This window comes from Notolabrus celidotus, chromosome 14 (assembly GCF_009762535.1).
Source record: "Notolabrus celidotus isolate fNotCel1 chromosome 14, fNotCel1.pri, whole genome shotgun sequence".
NCBI lineage: Eukaryota > Metazoa > Chordata > Actinopteri > Labriformes > Labridae > Notolabrus > Notolabrus celidotus.
In genome coordinates, this window is record NC_048285.1 from 401,262 (window position 1) to 422,857 (window position 21,596).

Consider the following 21,596-nt stretch of genomic DNA (forward strand, 5'->3'; position numbering starts at 1 on the left):
AAAACACTACATCTTAACCACCACAGCTTCTATTTGACATCATGATCAGCTTCCTAAGATCCCCACAATGACCCCCCTGCCTGACAGGGAAGGCTTCATGCCATTAGGGTACATGTGGACATTCAAGTCAAGCAAATTTTAGGGTCAGAGCTCCTGAAATTTTCTACAAATTTTCCAGAGTATTTCTAAAAAAAATATTCAGAAATAAATAATAGAAAATAATAAAATATTTCAAAATAGCTCTACATACCATTCAGAAATATCTGAATAATTGATTAAACTAGTATAAATTGATCGAAAAGCTGTATTTTATTAAATTGTAAATATACTTGACAAGTGATAACTGTTGGATTTTTAAAAATTCAAATACTGAACAAACGGCCATCAACATAAATTAAGTGAGCAAAAGCAATCTTATGAGCCTAAAAAGGAGCTGTATATAAATTCATTGTAATGTTTCACAAATATTAGTGTCAGGTCATAGCTGCAGAAGAAGAAGAAAGTGGCTTTACTGATGACAACAGAAAGGAACCTGCAAATGCATGTTTTGACTTTGTTTCTGATCATCTCTGGATAATGGGAAAGGTCCTGAGTGTCAGTGTGTCATTTAAAAGATAAATCCATAGTTGCAGAATTTGTGCTAAATACCTTAAAAGTGATAATACAATGGAAACACTTTTTGAAGCAGGGATAAAACAAGGCATAAATAATTGGGTTCAAGGTTGAATTGAAGTAACCCAACCAAAAATAAGCTTCAAAGACTGCAGCTGGTGAGCCGTAGCCTGTGAAAGAAAAAATCACTGAATCTGTAAAAAGAGGCATCCAACAGAAGATGAATGCACCGAGCACAATACTCAGGGTCTTTGCAGCTTTATGCTCAGACTGTTTAATCAACCCAACTCTTCCTCTGACCTTAGAACAAGTCTTTGTATCTCCAATCTTTCGAACATGCTCTTTAGCTACAATAAAGATCTTAGTGTACAGGCAAACCATTACAGTGCATGAAAAGAAAAAAGATAAAATACTGTCCAGGATTCCCCAAAGGTTGTTAAAGAGGAGGTTGCAGCTGCCAAGGCAGTATATTGATTCCAAATACTCCTCTAAGCCAGCAATGTTGGCCTTGGAGTACAGCAGGCTAAAAGAGTAGACAGCAGCAAGAGCCCAGCTGCAAAACACCATTATCCAGGCCACTGACATGGTGAATCTCATGGAGTAATGCAGAGGGTTGCATATTGCTTGTTGTCTATCTACAGCAATGCAGATTAGATGAAAGATAGAAAGAGTGGTTAAAAACATATCAAAGCTGGAGTGCAGCTGGCAGAACACTTTCCCAAAGAACCAGCAGCCATGAACAGTTCTGATGGCACTGAAAGGCATCACAACAACTCCAACAAGCAGGTCAACCAAAGCCAGAGATAAAATAAGCATATTGGTAGGATTATGCAACTGTTTGAAATGTCCTATTGACACAATGACAATAGAGTTTCCTAGAATGGTAATCAGTGTGCCAAGAGTAAACAACATATAGAGGGCAAATTTGATCCCCACACTGAACTGTGTCCGAACACACGAGGCGTTAGACTCTGGGAAACAGAGCTGCTCCTCAGAAAGACCTGCAGACATCATACACACTCAGACACATGAACCTCACAGATAAACCCAACAGAGAGAGGGCAACGAGAGACTGGTGCAGGAAGCTTTCTTGTAACCAAAGACACGGTTGAGAAGCCACCTACCGATCACCTGATACACTGTGCCAACCAATCAAAAGCTTACCTGTAATGTACATTTAAAAATAGTTTAAAAGTTATGATTACATCACAATCTTTATGGATTTGAATCTCTCCTTTGGGGGAAATAATTCAAACAGAGAATTCACAAATGCAAACCAACACACAAGTTCAGGGTGTTCTTAACTTTGTGTGAACAGTATGGCAGTGGCTATTCAAGTCCAGGGCATTAAGATCAAGTCCCAGTTCCTTGTCACAGCCTACACTCATGATTCACATCGTAGGTTTTGTTTTCCTGTTTCCAGAAACATGGGTAACATGAAACTGTCCTGAAAGGTTTTAGCACAAACTGCTCAGCCATGTTAATATGAAACAATCAGAATCAGAAATACTTTATGTATCCTGGGAGGAAATTCATTTATTACAGTTGCTCTGATACACAATAAGTAAGAATATCAAGAAGATTAATAGAAATAAGTAATACAATAAGATATAAATACAAACACATTAGAAATAATAATAAAAAAGTATGTACAGAAGCGCAGGGAATGAAGGTAATATATACAAGGATTTTAAGTTGTAGGGTTACTGCACAGAGTATTGATCAGTGATCAGAGGGAGGAGTTTTACAGTCTGATGCTCACAGACAGGACTGACTTCCTGTGGCGATCTGTGGTGCATTGTGGGGGAATGAGTCTCTCACTGAATCTGCTCCTGTGATTCACCATCACGTTGTAGAGAGGGTGATGGATGTTGTCCATGATGGCGTGGAGCTTTGACAAAGTCCTCCTCTAGGTCACCACCGTCAGAGAGTCGAGCTCCACCCCGACAACATCGCTAGTCTTACGGATCAGTTTATTCAGTCTGTTTGGATCCACTCCCCTCAGCCTGCTGCCCCAGCACACCACAGCAAACAGGATAGCACTGACCACCACAGACTCAGAGAACATCCTCAGCCTCCTCAGGGAGTACAGGCAGCTCAGGCCCTACATGTAGACGGCTTCAGTGTTTTGCCCCAGTCCAGATTATTGTCCGACTAAATCCCCAGCCACTTCACCCTTCCTGATGCATCCAACTACAGCAGAGTCATCAGGGAACTTCATAAGGGGGCAGGACTCAGTGTTGTAGTGGAAGTCCATGGTGTAGAGGGGGAAGAGGAAAGGACACAGGACTGTCCCCTGTGGAGCCCTAGTGTTGCTGACCACTCTTTCTGACACAGTGCTGTTGGCATACATACTGAGGTCTACCTGTCAGGTAGTCAACAATCCAGGACAAGAGAGGAGCGGATCCAAGAGGGACCCGACCATCGCCCAGAGCCGCTCCAGGGCGAGTCTTTCCAAGGTCTTCATGATGTGAGACGTCAGTGCCAACAGTCTGTAGTCCTTCATGTCGCTAGGACGCGGTGTCTTGGCGGCAGGAACAAGGCAGGATGTTTTCCACTTCAGAGACTCAGGCTCATGCTGAAGATATAATGAAGAACTCCACAGAGCTGGGGGACACAGGCTTTGAGAACCCTGGGACTGACAGCATCAAGGCCTGCAGCTCTGCCAGCACAGAGCTTGTCAGCTGTCTTCTGTCATGTCTGTTTTTAATGCAGTGACTTCCATTACAGAGTCATGTCTGTTTTTAATTCAGTGACTTCAAATACAGAGTCATGTCTGTTTTTAATGCAGTGACTTCCACTACAGTCATGTCTGTTTTTAATGCAGAGACTTCCACTACAGAGTCATACCTGGTTTTAATGCAGTGATTTCCACTACAGTTATGTCTGTTTTTAATGCAGTGACTTCCACTACAGAGTCATGTCTGTTTTTAATGCAGTACAGAGTCATGTCTGTTTTTGATTCAGTGACTTCCACTACAGAGTCATGCCTGGTTTTAATTCAGTGACTTCTACTACAGAGTCATGTCTGTTTTAATGCAGTGACTTCCATTACAGAGTCATGTCTGTTTTTAATGCAGTGACTTCCACTACAGAGTCATGTCTGTTTTTAATGCAGTGACTTTCCCTACAGAGTCATGTCTGTTTTTAATGCAGTGACTTCCACTACAGAGTCATGCCTGCTTTTAATGCAGTGACTTCCACTACAGAGTCATGCCTGGTTTTAATTCAGTGACTTCTACTACAGAGTCATGTCTGTTTTTAATGCAGTGACTTCCACTACAGAGTCATGTCTGTTTTTAATGCAGTGACTTCCACTACAGAGTCATGTCTGTTTTTAATGCAGTGACTTCCAGTACAGGGTCATACCTGGTTTTAATGCAGTACAGAGTCATGTCTTTTTTTGATGCAGTGACTTCAACTACAGTCAAGCCTGTTTTTAATGCAGTGACTTCCACTACAGAGTCATGTCTGTTTTTAATTCAGTGACTTCCACTACAGGGTCATGCCTGGTTTTAATTCAGTGACTTCCGCTACAGAGTCCTGTCTGTTTTTAATGCAGTGACTTCCACTACAGAGTCATGTCTGTTTTTAATGCAGTGACTTCAACTACAGTCATGTCTGTTTTTCATGCAGTGACTTTCCTTACAGAGTCATGTCTGTTTTAAATGCAGTGACTTCCACTACAGATTCATGTCTGTTTTTAATGCAGTGACTTCCAGTACAGAGTCATGTCTGTTTTCAATGCAGTACAGAGTCATGTCTTTTTTTGATGCAGTGACTTCAACTACAGTCATGTCTGTTTTTAATGCTGTGACTTCAACTACAGAGTCATGTCTGTTTTTAATTCAGTGACTTCCACTACAGAGTCATGCCTCTTTTAAATGCAGTGACTTCCACTACAGAGTCATGTCTGTTTTTAATGCAGTGACTTCAACTACAGAGTCATGTCTGTTTTTAATTCAGTGACTTCCACTACAGAGTCATGCCTCTTTTAAATGCAGTGACTTCCACTACAGAGTCATGTCTGTTTTTAATGCAGTGACTTCCACAACAGAGTCATGTCTGTTTTAAATGCAGTGACTTCCACTACAGATTCATGTCTGTTTTTAATGCAGTGACTTCCAGTACAGAGTCATGTCTGTTTTCAATGCAGTACAGAGTCATGTCTTTTTTTGATGCAGTGACTTCAACTACAGTCATGCCTGTTTTTAATGCAGTGACTTCCACTACAGAGTCATGTCTGTTTTTAATTCAGTGACTTCCACTTCAGGGTCATGTCTGTTTTTAATGCAGTGATTTCTACTACAGTCATGTCTGTTTTTAATGCAGTGATTTCTACTACAGTCATGTCTGTTTTAAATGCAGTGACTTCCACTACAGAGTCATGTCTGTTTTTAATGCAGTGACTTTCCCTACAGAGTCATGTCTGTTTTTAATGCAGTGACTTCCACTACAGAGTCATGCCTGCTTTTAATGCAGTGACTTCCACTACAGAGTCATGCCTGGTTTTAATTCAGTGACTTCTACTACAGAGTCATGTCTGTTTTTAATGCAGTGACTTCCACTACAGAGTCATGTCTGTTTTTAATGCAGTGACTTCCACTACAGAGTCATGTCTGTTTTTAATGCAGTGACTTCCAGTACAGGGTCATACCTGGTTTTAATGCAGTACAGAGTCATGTCTTTTTTTGATGCAGTGACTTCAACTACAGTCAAGCCTGTTTTTAATGCAGTGACTTCCACTACAGAGTCATGTCTGTTTTTAATTCAGTGACTTCCACTACAGGGTCATGCCTGGTTTTAATTCAGTGACTTCCGCTACAGAGTCCTGTCTGTTTTTAATGCAGTGACTTCCACTACAGAGTCATGTCTGTTTTTAATGCAGTGACTTCAACTACAGTCATGTCTGTTTTTCATGCAGTGACTTTCCTTACAGAGTCATGTCTGTTTTAAATGCAGTGACTTCCACTACAGATTCATGTCTGTTTTTAATGCAGTGACTTCCAGTACAGAGTCATGTCTGTTTTCAATGCAGTACAGAGTCATGTCTTTTTTTGATGCAGTGACTTCAACTACAGTCATGTCTGTTTTTAATGCAGTGACTTTCACCACAGAGTCATGTCTGTTTTTAATGCAGTGACTTCAACTACAGAGTCATGTCTGTTTTTAATTCAGTGACTTCCACTACAGAGTCATGCCTCTTTTAAATGCAGTGACTTCCACTACAGAGTCATGTCTGTTTTTAATGCAGTGACTTCCACAACAGAGTCATGTCTGTTTTAAATGCAGTGACTTCCACTACAGATTCATGTCTGTTTTTAATGCAGTGACTTCCAGTACAGAGTCATGTCTGTTTTCAATGCAGTACAGAGTCATGTCTTTTTTTGATGCAGTGACTTCAACTACAGTCATGCCTGTTTTTAATGCAGTGACTTCCACTACAGAGTCATGTCTGTTTTTAATTCAGTGACTTCCACTTCAGGGTCATGTCTGTTTTTAATGCAGTGATTTCTACTACAGTCATGTCTGTTTTTAATGCAGTGATTTCTACTACAGTCATGTCTGTTTTTAATGCAGTGACTTCCACTACAGAGTCATGTCTGTTTTTAATGCAATGAATTCCACTACAGAGTCATGTCTGTTTTTAATGCAGTGACTTCCACTACAGAGTCATGTCTGTTTTTAATGCAGTGACTTTCCCTACAGAGTCATGTCTGTTTTTAATGCAGTGAATTCCACTACAGAGTCATGTCTGTTTTTAATGCAGTGACTTCCACTACAGAGTCATGTCTGTTTTTAATGCAGTGACTTTCCCTACAGAGTCATGTCTGTTTTTAATGCAGTGACTTCCACTACAGATTAATGCCTGCTTTTAATGCAGTGATTTCCACTACAGTCATGTCTGTTTTTAATGCAGTGACAAACACTACAGAATCATGTCTGTTTTTAATGCAGTGACTTTCCCTACAGAGTCATGTCTGTTTTTAATGCGACGACTTCCACTACAGAGTCATGTCTGTTTTTAATGCAGTGACTTCCAGTACAGAGTCATGTCTGTTTTTAATGCAGTACAGAGTCATGTCTGTTTTTGATGCAGTGACTTCCACTACAGAGTCATGCCTGGTTTTAACTCAGTGACTTCTACTACAGAGTCATGTCTGTTTTTAATGCAGTGATTTCCACTACAGTCATGTCTGTTTTTAATGCAGTGACTTTCACCACAAAGTCATGTCTGTTTTTAATGCAGTGACTTCCACTACAGAGTCATGTCTGTTTTTAATGCAGTGACTTCCACTACAGAGTCATGTCTGTTTTTAATGCAGTGACTTCCACAACAGAGTCATGTCTGTTTTAAATGCATTGACTTCCACTACAGATTCATGTCTGTTTTTAATGCAGTGACTTCCAGTACAGAGTCATGTCTGTTTTCAATGCAGTACAGAGTCATGTCTTTTTTTGATGCAGTGACTTCAACTACAGTCATGCCTGTTTTTAATGCAGTGACTTCCAGTACAGAGTCATGCCTGGTTTTAACTCAGTGACTTCTACTACAGAGTCATGTCTGTTTTTAATGCAGTGATTTTCACCACAGAGTCATGTCTGTTTTTAATGCAGTGACTTCCACTACAGAGTCATGTCTGTTTTTAATGCAGTGACTTTCACCACAGAGTCATGTCTGTTTTTAATGCAGTGACTTCCACTACAGAGTCATGTCTGTTTTTAATGCAGTGACTTCAACTACAGAGTCATGTCTGTTTTTAATTCAGTGACTTCCACTACAGAGTCATGCCTCTTTTAAATGCAGTGACTTCCACTACAGAGTCCTGTCGGTTTTCAATGCAGTGATTTCCACTACAGTCATGTCTGTTTTTAATGCAGGGACTTCCACTACAGAGTCATACCTGGTTTTAATGCAGTGAATTCCACTACAGTCATGTCTGTTTTAAATGCAGTGATTTCCACTACAGAGTCATGTCTGTTTTTAATGCAGTGAATTCCACAACAGAGTCATGTCTGTTTTAAATGCAGTGACTTCCACTACAGAGTCATGCCCGGTTTTAATTCAGTGACTTCTACTACAGAGTCATGTCTGTTTTTAATGCAGTGACATCCACTACAGAGACATGTCTGTTTTTAATGCAGTGACATCCACTACAGAGACATGTCTGTTTTTAATGCAGTGACATCCACTACAGAGACATGTCTGTTTTTAATGCAGTGACTTCCACTACAGAGTCATGTCTGTTTTTAATGCAGTGACATCCACTACAGAGACATGTCTGTTTTTAATGCAGTGACTTCCACTACAGAGTCATGTCTGTTTTTAATGCAGTGACTTCCACAACAGAGTCATGTCTGTTTTTAATGCAGTGACTTCCACAACAGAGTCATGTCTGTTTTAAATGCAGTGATTTCGTATATAGAGTCATGTCTGTTTTTAATGCAGTGACTTCCACTACAGGGTCATGTCTGTTTTTAATGCAGTGATTTCTACTACAGTCATGTCTGTTTTTAATGCAGTGACTTCCACTACAGAGTCATGTCTGTTTTTAATGTAGTGAATTCCACTACAGAGTCATGTCTGTTTTTAATGCAGTGACTTCCTCTACAGAGTCATGTCTGTTTTTAATGCAGTGACTTTCCCTACAGAGTCATGTCTGTTTTTAATGCAGTGACTTCCACTACAGAGTCATGCCTGTTTTTAATGCAGTGACATCCACTACAGAGTCATGTCTGTTTTTAATGCAGTCACTTCCACAACAGAGTCATGTCTTTTTTAAATGCAGTGACTTCCACTACAGAGTCATGCCTGTTTTAAATGCAGTGACTTCCACTACAGAGTCATGTCTGTTTTTAATTCAGTGACTTCTACTACAGAGTCATGTCTGTTTTCAATGCAGTGACAACCATTACAGAGACATGTCTGTTTTTAATGCAGTGACTTCCACTACAGTGTCATGCCTGTTTTAAATGCAGTGACTTCCACTACAGAGTCCTTTCTGTTTTTAATTCAGTGACTTCTACTACAGAGTCATGTCTGTTTTCAATGCAGTGAATTCCACTACAGTCATGTCTGTTTTTAATGCAAGGACTTCCACTACAGAGTCATACCTGGTTTTAATGCAGTTATTTCCAATACAGTCATGTCTGTTTTTAATGCAGTGACTTCCACTACAGAGTCATGTCTGTTTTTAATGCAGTGACTTCCACTACAGTGTCATGTCTGTTTTTAATGCAGTGACTTCCACTACAGAGTCATGTCTGTTTTAAATGCAGTGATTTCCAGTAGAGTCATGTCTTTTTTAAATGCAGTGACTTCCACTACAGAATCATGCCTTGTTTTAATTCATTGACTTCCACTACAGAGTCATGTCTGTTTTTAATGCAGTGACTTCCACTACAGAGACATGTCTGTTTTTAATGCAGTGACTTCCACTACAGTCATGTCTGTTTTTAATGCAGTGACTTCCACAACAGAGTCATGTCTGTTTTTAATGCAGTGACTTCCACAACAGAGCCATGTCTGTTTTAAATGCAGTGATTTTGTATATAGAGTCATGTCTGTTTTTAATGCAGTGACTTCCACTACAGGGTCATGTCTGTTTTTAATGCAGTGATTTCTACTACAGTCATGTCTGTTTTTAATGCAGTGACTTCCACTACAGAGTCATGTCTGTTTTTAATGCAGTGAATTCCACTACAGAGTCATGTCTGTTTTTAATGCAGTGACTTCCTCTACAGAGTCATGTCTGTTTTTAATGCAGTGACTTTCCCTACAGAGTCATGTCTGTTTTTAATGCAGTGACTTCCACTACAGAGTCATGCCTGCTTTTAATTCAGTGATTTCCACTACAGTCATGTCTGTTTTTAATGCAGTGACATCTACTACAGAGTCCTGTCTGTTTTTAATGCAGTGACTTCAACTACAGAGTCATGTCTGTTTTTAATGCAGTGACTTCCACTACAGAGTCGTGTCTGTTTTTAATGCAGTACAGAGTCATGTCTGTTTTTGATGCAGTGACTTCCACTACAGAGTCATGCCTGTTTTAAATGCAGTGACTTCCACTACAGAGTCATGTCTGTTTTTAATTCAGTGACTTCTACTACAGAGTCATGTCTGTTTTCAATGCAGTGACAACCATTACAGAGACATGTCTGTTTTTAATGCAGTGACTTCCACTACAGTGTCATACCTGTTTTTAATTCAGTGGCTTCTACTACAGAGTCATGTCTGTTTTCAATGCAGTGAATTCCACTACAGTCATGTCTGTTTTTAATGCAGGGACTTCCACTACAGAGTCATACCTGGTTTTAATGCAGTGATTTCCAATACAGTCATGTCTGTTTTTAATGCAGTGACTTCCACTACAGAGTCATGCCTCTTTTAAATGCAGTGACTTCCACTACAGAGTCATGTCTGTTTTTAATGCAGTGACTTCCACAACAGAGTCATGTCTGTTTTAAATGCAGTGACTTCCACTACAGATTCATGTCTGTTTTTAATGCAGTGACTTCCAGTACAGAGTCATGTCTGTTTTCAATGCAGTACAGAGTCATGTCTTTTTTTGATGCAGTGACTTCAACTACAGTCATGCCTGTTTTTAATGCAGTGACTTCCACTACAGAGTCATGTCTGTTTTTAATTCAGTGACTTCCACTTCAGAGCCATGTCTGTTTTTAATGCAGTGATTTCTACTACAGTCATGTCTGTTTTTAATGCAGTGACTTCCACTACAGAGTCATGTCTGTTTTTAATGCAGTGACTTTCCCTACAGAGTCATGTCTGTTTTTAATGCAGTGACTTCCAATACAGAGTCATGCCTGCTTTTAATTCAGTGATTTCCACTACAGTCATGTCTGTTTTTAATGCAGTGACATCTACTACAGAGTCCTGTCTGTTTTTAATGCAGTGACTTCAACTACAGAGTCATGTCTGTTTTTAATGCAGTGACTTCCACTACAGAGTCGTGTCTGTTTTTAATGCAGTACAGAGTCATGTCTGTTTTTGATGCAGTGACTTCCACTACAGAGTCATGCCTGTTTTAAATGCAGTGACTTCCACTACAGAGTCATGTCTGTTTTTAATTCAGTGACTTCTACTACAGAGTCATGTCTGTTTTCAATGCAGTGACAACCATTACAGAGACATGTCTGTTTTTAATGCAGTGACTTCCACTACAGTGTCATGCCTGTTTTTAATTCAGTGACTTCCACTACAGTGTCATGTCTGTTTTAAATGCAGTTATTTCCAATACAGAGTCATGTCTGTTTTCAATGCAGTGAATTCCACTACAGTCATGTCTGTTTTTAATGCAGGGACTTCCACTACAGAGTCATGTCTGTTTTTAATGCAGTGACTTCCACTACAGAGTCATGTCTGTTTTAAATGCAGTGATTTCTAGTAGAGTCATGTCTGTTTTTAATGCAGTGAATTCCACTACAGAGTCATGTCTGTTTTAAATGCAGTGACTTAAAGGGAAATTTTGTTTTTTTTAGGTGGGCCTGTATGAGTTACATGCCACTAGAAACTGTACCAGCCCCAACTGAAGCTGGTCGGCCTGGCCCATTCAATGAGAAACTGCCAGAAGTAACAGCAGGCAAGTTAGGCCACAATTTCTGCAAACAGAGAGTCTGTAAGAAATTTAGCTAATTGTCAGTTGGCCCAACCCAATCACTCATCTCGGTTTAGGTCCAGCTCCACTGAGAATTTTTCAGCACTATGTTTTTTCACTATTTGCTGACACAACACAGTTGTGTGTTTCTGTTGTTGCAGTTTGCAAGTCCTGATAAACATCATGAGGGTTAGTTAAAGTTAAATTCCATGTTCCAGTATGCAGAAGTATTTTAATACCATTTTATTCAAAGCTGTGTATTAAGTGCTGATAGTTAGGCACAGGTCTGCCACTTCATTAATGCATTCAAAGCAGCCAACAGCAAACTGCCAGCGTCAACAACAAATCTTACATCTCTGGCAATTATTAAAAAGTAACATCAACAAAGCATAAAACATCAAAAAATAAAACTCCTAATTCAATAAATGTGCTCTTACAAGACACCATCAGTCCTTGGACAAAGATGATAAAATAAATGTAGTGATGGCCAGGCCTTGTGATGAATAAATATATGTACAGCCACAGAATACTGTTCATGAAATAACAGCAATGAAGTTAAAAAGTTAATCAAATGTTAGAATAATGGTCAAATTTTGTCCATCAGAAATCACAGAAATGTATCCGGATATTGTGTAGAGATCATAGTAGACAAAGAGTTGGGGAAAAAACTGTAAGACAATTTTTCCAAACATTAAATGAAGAAGGAAGAAAAAGCAACAAATTGACATACTCCTCAAAAAACATGAAGCCAAACAGCTGATCCGTAATGTCACAGCTGGGTCAGAGTATGCACTTTTATGGTTGAGGAATGAGGGTTCAATATTTTCAGGTTGACAATAAGAAAAAAACATTTCTTAAACCAGGGATAAAACAAGGCATAAATAATTGGGTTCAAGGTTGAATTGAAGTAACCCAACCAAACAAATGCCTCAAAGACAGCAGCTGGTGTGGCAAAGCCTGTGTAGGCATCAATTATTGAATTAAAAAAAAAAGGCATCCAACAGAAGATGAATGCACCGAGCACAATGCCCAGGGTCTTTGCAGCTTTGTGCTCAGACTGTTTAATGAACCCAACTCTTCCTCTATCCTTAGAGCCATTACTCAAATCTCCAATCTTCCGAACATGCTCTTTAGCTACAATAAAGATCTTAGTGTACAGGCAAACCATTACAGCACAAGGAAAGAAAAAGGCAAAAATACTGTCCAGGATTCCCCAAAGATGGTTAAAGAGGAGGTTGCAGCTGCCAAGGCAGTATATTGATTCCATATACTCCTCCAAGCCAGCAATGTTGGCCTTGGAGTACAGCAGGCTAAAAGAGTAGACAGCAGCCAGAGCCCAGCTGCAAAACACCATTATCCAGGCCACTGACATGGTGATCCTCATGGAGTAATGCAGAGGGTTGCATATTGCTTGTTGTCTATCTACAGCAATGCAGATTAGATGAAAGATCGAGACACTGGTGAGAAACATATCAAAGCTGGAGTGCAGCTGACAGAAAACTTCCCCAAAGAACCAGCAGCCATGAACAGTTCTGATGGCACTGAAAGGCATCACAACAACTCCAACAAGCAGGTCTGAAAGAGCCAGAGATAAAATAAGCATATTGGTAGGATTATGCAACTGTTTGAAATGTCCTATTGACACAATGACAACAGAGTTTCCTAGAATGGTAATCAGTGTGCCAAGAGTAAACAACATATAGAGGGCAAATGTGATCCCCACACTGAACTGTGTCCGAACACACGAGGCGTTAGACTCTGGGAAACAGAGCTGCTCCTCAGAAAGACCTGCAGACATCATTACCTAAACCAAAAACCCAACAGAGAAACAGAGGCCTGTGCTAGAGAAGTGAACAGACACAGTATCTCAGTCTTGTATTAATCGATACAGCTTACTAGCACCGCCTACAAGTATTACATATTGAGCCAACCAATCAGAAAGTGTCTTTTATCAAGGTACACAAAAAATCTCCTGTTGCACTTACACATTGTCACTTGGGAAAAAAACAGACAACCATACAAGTTTTCTATTATTTTAAAGCTGGTGTAGGACATCTTGAGAAAGCCGCAGCAGTTGGCTTGATTTTGAAAGGACACAGCCGAAAAGAGCCCTCCCCCTCCCTTCAGGGCAGCCTGTAGGGAGGGGGAGGGTCACGCCTCCAAACACATGAACGCGCTGTGGCAGACTACAGCTGGAGGATGACGTCACGAGAGATAGCGGTGAGGAGACTAGTGATTTACTTTGTTATTTTCATCGAAGGAAAACATGTCTGACTCCCATGCAAGTAAACCGCTAATATTACCACATTACAAAACAATGTCCTTTGTTAGAATGCACAGCATAGCTTGCATGTTAGCTTGACGTGTGTTGGTTTTTATCATCTGAAATACAGCTAGAGTAAGTTGTGCTGCCGGGCTAATAACTCCTGGCTAGCCTGAAAGCAGTGGCGGCTCTGGGGAGGGGCCAACAGGGGCCAGTGCCCCTGCAAAACTGAACCTGGACCCCCCAGTGGCCCTCCCCCCCTCCACAACAAACAACTATTATACAATAAAAAAGCTTTGAGCGCTAAGGGACTCATTTTGAGGCCAAACAGCTGCTGTCAGTCTGCATTTTGATGTAGAACACAATAGCATGTGTCTAGTATATAGGGATGCACTGATGTTTTGCCAGTTTGTTCTCAGCCAGTCCTCGCCCTTCTCAGTCTCTTTTGTCAGGGTTGAATGTGTCCCTCTGACAACACCCTTGGCCCCAGCCTGGTCCCCCCCGTAAAATTGGTCTAGAACCGCCACTGCCTGAAAGGTGGAAACAGTATTGTCAGCATTACAACAAAAGTCCGTTTTGAATGTTTACTTTGATTTAGCATCGCATGTCATGATGTTTAGTTACTAGACGGCTACAGTGCCTATATATGTATAAGCGTTCACAATTGTTGACAGTCTTCATTTTCGTGTTGGAACTACAACATATTGACTGTTTTTTGTGCTTGTTAGAGCTCTCATGATGACTGCTGATTACGATCCTGAGCCAAGCACCTCAGGTCGGAGAGGACAATGCCGAGGGCAAGGCAGAGCCAGACGTGCGAGAAGGAGAGCAACGACCGGGGACGAGCTCCATATCCTGGGGACAGCAACAGAAAGTTCCTCCATGCTGCACAGGCAGCTTGTTGTCTGGCAGCATGGAGCACTTGGTGCAGGTCATAGAGGAGTAATACCTTGTTGCTGTATCTGGAAAATCCGTGACCCTTACCCAGATCCACATGGACAGTATAAGGGTTTCAGTGGGGAGTGAATGAAACTATGACATGATTACATACAATACTTGTATGGTGACCCTTTAGTTCCTTTGTATATATATTTTATATTTATCTTCATGTAAAAAAATACTTGAGTGTGCTGTGTTTACATTTGTTAAATAAATCTTTAAATTTACACTGGCCTTCTCTCTTCAAATCACAAAATAATTTAAATCCATATCAAGTAACATACAACATTATAAACAAATAATTACAATATCAAAGAGTTGTTTTACATTTACTTTTATTAGAAAATGTATTTATTACAGAAATAAAAATAATGGCTGTTGAAGGTAAACATGTTGGCGTGGATCATCCGGCCTCCTGGTTCTCTTCTTTGACATCCCCCAGTTGCTGTCAGCTTTCTGTGCAGGATTGTGCTCTGGAGGTCTGTGATGTACTTGTAGTCCTTATCCACCTTCATTGTGTACAGGCTCCACTTTTTTGACTTCTTGTTAAATATTGTGCAATACCTGACATAGAAGAAAGAATCAGAAGTTTTGTCAAAGGTTCAAATTATCTTACAGCACTGTGCATTTGATTTCAATCATAATAACCCTTCCTTCAGCCCCGTATGTAAACAGTTATTTCTTCTAGCCATGCAAGGAGTTGACACCACTATCACTAGTGTGTGCTTAGTACCTACTGCAGTGTGTATTGTGCACATATGGTACATATACTGTATTTCTTATTGATATCTTGAATATTATCTAATATTTTCAGAGTAAGTGATGTCAAAATGTGCTCTCTCCCTCCTTGGAGGGGAAGACTGTGCCCACGGATTATTAATACAATTATTCTGTGTATTTGAATCCTCGTTGAACACTTTTATTAATGCCTTCCTTCGCCAAACCAAGCTTTTAGAGAAGCAGCTAACATTCACAGGATTTTTTATCAGCCAAACTTTTTATCTCTCATCTCTTTAGTCTGTATGGTGTCTGCCTATCCTGCTGTGGTCTCAGATTGTGAATTAGCATGCAGATCACGTGAAGTGAAAGAGAATGATTTTACAAACAAGTGGATTTTATTTTGTATGGAGCTGGCAGTGCGGTCACTAAAAAAAGACCCTCAATCAAAAATAGCTCCTAATAAAATCAGAGCAGTATAACCTCCATGCAAGCAGTGGTCAAAGCAACGTTCATGTTCATGGAGTTCTTATCAGGCCTGAAACTCACCGGTCAGAAGGGGACCCACCAGTCAGAGTGGGACCCCGAACACATGAAACAGCGGGGGTTGGAGGCCTCTGTGTCCCGTGTTTTCACAGTCTGGACGTCAATGTTTCCTTCTCGTAGCTATGAAAATGCAGAAAATACGGCATGTAGACAGTACATCACCCCATTCATGCTGATACAAAGCAACAGAAGAGCAACCAGCTAACGGACTGTATACAGGTCTGATAAAGATCTAGCAGCTAACAGACTGGATACAGGTCTGATAAAGAGCTAGCAGCTAACAGACTGGATACAGGTCTGATAAAGAGCTAGCAGCTAACAGACTGGATACAGGTCTGATAAAGAGCTAGCAGCTAACAGACTGTATACAGGTCTGATAAAGATCTAGCAGCTAACAGACTGGATACAGGTCTGATAAAGAGCTAGCAGCTAACAGACTGGATACAGGTCTGATAAAGAGCTAGAAGCTAACAGACTGGATACAGGTCTGATAAAGAGCTAGCAGCTAGCAGACTGGATACAGGTCTGATAAAGAGCTAGCAGCTAACAGACTGGATACAGGTCTGATAAAGAGCTAGAAGCTAACAGACTGGATACAGGTCTGATAAAGAGCTAGCAGCTAACAGACTGGATACAGGTCTGATAAAGAGCTAGCAGCTAACAGACTGGATACAGGTCTGATAAAGAGCTAGCAGCTAACAGACTGTATACAGGTCTGATAAAGATCTAGCAGCTAACAGACTGGATACAGGTCTGATAAAGAGCTAGCAGCTAACAGACTGGATACAGGTCTGATAAAGAGCTAGAAGCTAACAGACTGGATACAGGTCTGATAAAGAGCTAGCAGCTAGCAGACTGGATACAGGTCTGATAAAGAGCTAGCAGCTAACAGACTGGATACAGGTCTGATAAAGATCTAGCAGCTAACAGACTGGATACAGGTCTGATAAAGAGCTAGCAGCTAGCAGACTGGATACAGGTCTGATAAAGAGCTAGCAGCTAACAGACTGGATACAGGTCTGATAAAGAGCTAGCAGCTAATAGACTGGATACAGGTCTGATAAAGATCTAGCAGCTAACAGACTGGATACAGGTCTGATAAAGAGCTAGCAGCTAACAGACTGGATACAGGTCTGATAAAGAGCTAGCAGCTAACAGACTGGATACAGGTCTGATAAAGAGCTAGCAGCTAACAGACTGGATACAGGTCTGATAAAGATCTAGCAGCTAACAGACTGGATACAGGTCTGATAAAGAGCTAGCAGCCAACAGACTGGATACAAAACAGCTCTTCAGAAACAGATGGGTGACGTCACGGATACTACGTCCATATTTTATACAGTCTATGGTTACTCCCTATCGATGTATAAATCGCTTTTTAACAGTTATTGACAAAAATGTATCAAAATAACGTGTCCTACTCCAGCTTTAAGACCAATTTTATTCTAGTGAAGTCACAACATCTGTATAACTACATCATACAACACCATGGGATCAAATTATTGAAATAGAAAAATGTGACATACATCTTGAAAAAGAGTTGGTACAACTTTAATTTGGCAGCAGTAAATGTTTGTGGGTAAACAGCTGTTGACAGCAGATGATAACCTGTGAGTACAGATCTGTCGTTTGTGAGGAAAAGAAAACTGATCAACCATCTGTGGGTCCATGTGAGAAAATTATTGGGATGTGGAGTGCAGAGCAATTTCAAAAACAAACTTTCTTAAAAACTCTTTTGTATGATTGATCCCCTAGATCCTCCTCAGCCCCTTCTTTGGCATGCCTTTTGAGCTGATGGGATATCCCTGCTTCTACCCAGATGAAGCTGTAGGTGGTGCATATCCTATCTTGCCTGAGAACCCCTCTGGATACCCACGAAGACCTGGAGATCATTGCTTTGAGGAGGGACAGACAAACAAATCACTTAGGACCAAAACAGCCCACTTCCAAATAGGTTGAACAAAATGGATGGATGGCTTCATATTCCTGTGATAGTGTCGATAGCGGCCTTTAACTTAGCTACCTTGTTGATTTTTATGTCAGGTACATCAGAAATTGAAGCGCTGAGGTTTAGTTAGGTGCAGCGATCAGACAATATCTGACAATAAAACTTCCTGACCACGTGTATGGACCAGTGGGACCAAAGATCAGCTGACACACAGATCAAATGAGGCAGAGAGGCAGAGAGCCTGTGTCTGCATTAAGCTTACCCAGCTTGGACCAAAGGCTATTTCACTGTCCAGCCTATTTCTGGCTAATGAAAAAAATTAGTAAAATAAAATGGTTGAACTGAGACTTCAGGTTATCAGTAAGAGGAGCAGGAATGGGTATGACATGTGTTTATGGCTGCAGAGTAATTTTCAGTGAATGAGCCCAAATTGAAGCTAGCAACGTAAATGTGCATTTCAAAACAGTTGAGATTAAAAGGCTTTTTAATGGTGACTAAGAACAGAATCTGTAACGGGTTGAGTTAGGACCCACAAGCAGTATCGGAAGCCAAGAGATCAGTTGGTAATGACCTTTATTTAACAGTTCATCAATAGACACAAGCAACAGGTGAATAGTCTCTCTACCTCGAACACAGGTAGGGAATCGAGTCTCTCTGGGCTCGATGACAGCCTGACGAATTGAGCACCGGTGACAGACAGATCCCGGAGGGAGTTGAAGAACAGACTCACTCGTACTCCGCAGGAGGACAGGACGCCAAACGGCCACAAGGACGGACAGGCAGAACCCCGGAAGGGCGAAGGCAGAACTCGTAGTCAGGGACAGAAGGCGTAGGTGTTTTCCTGGGAAGCGGCGAGGAGGGATGGTCACGGGCAGGTAGGGTCGGCAATGGGAGATCAGTCCGGAGAAGAATGCTGGAAAGTCTTGCATGAGGTCAAAGAACAATCTGGTAAGGAGTGGAGAGTGGCTGCTGCTTATATACCGGCTTGATTGCAGATGAGGAGCAGGTGAGTGTGCAGGTGAACCGGGTTGCCTCATGAGGGGGCGTGGCTGGCCAGCAGAGTGGAGCAGAGACAAGGAGAGTGGAAAATTACTGAGGGAAGGAGGTGAGCAGACTGTGACAGAACCCCCCCCCCTCAAGGGACGGCCCTCGATGTCCCAAAAGGCAACACCCCGAACCGGGCGGGCGGAGGGGGGACCCGGAGGAGGGTCAGAACTCGTCGGAAACGTCCACGTCGACTCCGTCTTGGTCCCCTGGAGGTGCTTCATCTACGTCGCACTTTTCGGCCTTGACAATGAGGGAGTTTTCCAACAGCCGCTGAAGCACCGCCTGGACATGGTGGACGTGTTCCTCTCTGGTATTAGAGAAGATAAGAATGTCATCCAGGTACACGAAAACGTGCTTATCCAACATGTCCCGGAGCACGTCGTTGACTAGGGCCTGGAAGACGGCCGGTGCATTGGTGAGACCGAAGGGCATCACCAGATATTCATAGTGGCCAGAGGGGGTGTTGAAGGCGGTCTTCCACTCATCCCCTTCCCGGATGCGAAGGATGGTAGGCGTTACGAAGGTCCAGCTTGGTGAAGATGGTGGCCTCCTGGAGTAACTCGAATCCGGAAGAGACAAGAGGTAGGGGGTACCGGTTCTTCACTGTAATGCCATTCAGGCCCCGATAATCAATGCAGGGTCGCAGGGACTTGTCCTTCTTCTCCACAAAGAAGAACCCTGCCCCTGCAGGAGAAGAAGACGGACGGATGATGCCTGCAGCCAGGGAGTTGTTGATATAAGTCCTCATAGCTTCTCTCTCCGGGGCAGACAGGGAGTACAGGCGGCCCCGTGGCGGTGTAGTGCCGGGCTGCAAGTCAATGCTGCAATCATAGGGGCGGTGTGGAGGAAGAGAAGTAGCTTTGGCCTTGCTGAAGACCTCCCTGAAGTCGTGGTATTCCGCAGGAACCCCCGACAGGTCTGGCGTGGAGCCGGGCTGGGCAGAGGGCTGGGGAGCGGCGGCGTGTCTAAGGCAAACCTGGTGGCAGGACGGGCTCCATCCCAGAATGGACCCTGTAGCCCAGTCGATATGGGGGTTATGGCGGCGAAGCCAGGGGTGACCCAGGAGGAGCGGGTGTCTGGGCGACCGCAGGAGGTGGAACTGAATGGTCTCGTGGTGATTGCCAGACAGGAGAATTTGGACGGGCGTCGTCTGATGACTCACCATCCCCAGAAGATGGCCATCGAGAGCGCTGGCGGGAACTGGGTCAGGCAGGGGAACCCGACCGGTGCCGAGCTGCCGGGCCAACTCCTCATCCATGAGGTTAACATCCGACCCCGAGTCGATGAGGGTTGCGAGGGTATGGGAACCTCGGGCAGCAGTAGACGGACCTGACACAGGGGGCGCTGATTGGAGGGAGACTTGGATGCATGACTCACCAGAAGCTCCCCCGCTACTGATGAGTCCGACCTTTTGTTGGACACTGGGAGACAAAGTGGCCGGGCCGACCACAGTAGAGGCAGAGGTTCCCCTGACGGCGGTGTTCTCGCTCCTCGGGAGTGAGTCGGGTGAGACCCACCTGCATGGGTTCGGGGTCCCTCAGGGGTGGACTGGCAGCCGAACCTGAAGCCTCGGCGTGGAGGTGTGACCGACCACATCTACCCCAGATTTTGCATCACCGCCCCGACAATGAATCAACAAACAAAACTACCACCAGGGTCTGAAATGGCTATCTGGACATTAGACATAGGCTGCGCCGGCTGTGGTGGATTACTCAGCTGACCCGCAGACAGCGGAAGATGGTGAACGTTGGAATGTTGACCAGCTGTAGAGCGAGCAGTCCGACGCAGAACCTGCTGACTGGTGCCAGGTTGCTCTGATGGGGACATGGAAAAAACTGGCGGTACAAGGTCACTCTGAACCTTTGAACGAGTTGTCGCAGCGGAACTACTCGGACCTGCAGAACGACGTACCGACACAGGCGGCATAGATGTTTCTGGTACCAAGAGCCACAAGTCGCCATCACTGAGGGATTCACCCTCCACCTGTTCCAGGCCAGAAGGCGAGGGGTCCCTGGGAGGGGTCGGTAGAGGCTGAGGCCTTCAACATGTCCCGGTGTACTGTTCGTGCATGATGCAAGTCATGCACTGGAGCGACAGTGTACACTGCTCCTTGATTCGCTGGGGCTTTTAACACCTGATGGACAACAGAGCTCCAGACAGAATTTTGTGACGACCCCTCGCACTGTGAACTTTAAGGTAAACCAACTGGCCCACCGGTAAGGGTGCATCACGAACCCGCTGGTCATGATGCTCCTTCCGACGACCAGCCGCAGCCAACAACCGTTCTTTAGCACCCTCAAAAGCCACCTGAAGCCTGACTTCCCCACGTACAGGATCCTGAACTCGTCCCAACAGAAAACCGATGGGGAGACGAGGTTCTCTACCGAACATCAGGTAGAAGGGTGACTCTCCTGTGCCCTGATGGGATGTGGTGTTGTAGGAGAACAACACCTGGGGCAAACAGGAGACCCAGTCCCGTTTCCTTGGGACTGGAAGAGTGCGTAGGAGGTTGTGGAGGGTTCTGTTGAATTGTCGCACTGCCCATTGCCCGCTGGATGGTATGGAGTAGTGCAAGACTTCGCAACCTCGTACAAGCAGCAGAGCTGGTGCAGCACAGCGCTCTCGAAACTCCTCCCCTGGTCTGAATGAAGACGGGTTGGAACACCAAATTTGTAGAACCACTCTGTCAGGAGAACATGGGCCACAGTAGAGGCCCATTGGTCCCGAGTGGGAACAGCAACGGTGTACTTGCTAAAAACGTCTGTCATAACAAGGACGTTTTCAACGCCACTGCTGGAGGGCTCCAACAGGGTAAACTCAATGGCCAAGATTTCATTTGGCTCTGAAGCAAGCAAGTGACCCATAAAGCTATGCGGCATTGACCCAGAGTCTTTTGCAACCTGGCAGC

General features: G+C 43.1%; 2 protein-coding genes across 2 annotated transcripts; both read right to left on the minus strand.

Annotated features, from left to right (window-relative positions):
- Positions 1 to 603: 603 nt before the first annotated feature.
- LOC117825618 (trace amine-associated receptor 13c-like) lies at positions 604 to 2,491 on the minus strand. The gene is made up of 2 exons (XM_034701532.1): positions 2,434 to 2,491; positions 604 to 1,613 (listed from the first exon to the last, which is right to left on the minus strand). The coding sequence occupies exons 1-2, from the start codon at positions 2,489 to 2,491 to the stop codon at positions 604 to 606; spliced, it is 1,068 nt and encodes a 355-aa protein (XP_034557423.1).
- A 9,506-nt stretch (positions 2,492 to 11,997) lies between these two features.
- LOC117825619 (trace amine-associated receptor 13c-like) lies at positions 11,998 to 13,026 on the minus strand. The gene has a single exon (XM_034701533.1). It carries the CDS (start codon positions 13,024 to 13,026, stop codon positions 11,998 to 12,000), a length of 1,029 nt encoding a protein of 342 aa, XP_034557424.1.
- Positions 13,027 to 21,596: the final 8,570 nt, after the last annotated feature.

Excerpts from the sequence above, each read along its gene's own strand:
- LOC117825618 (XM_034701532.1), bottom strand. The coding sequence starts at position 2,491 with ATGGACAACATCCATCACCCTCTCTACAACGTGATGGTGAATCACAGG. Across the intron at positions 1,614-2,433 it reads GAATCACAGGAGCAGATTCA|GTCTTTCTGAGGAGCAGCTC; the intron begins GTGAGAGACTCA and ends TGATGTCTGCAG.
- LOC117825619 (XM_034701533.1), bottom strand. The coding sequence starts at position 13,026 with ATGTCTGCAGGTCTTTCTGAGGAGCAGCTCTGTTTCCCAGAGTCTAAC.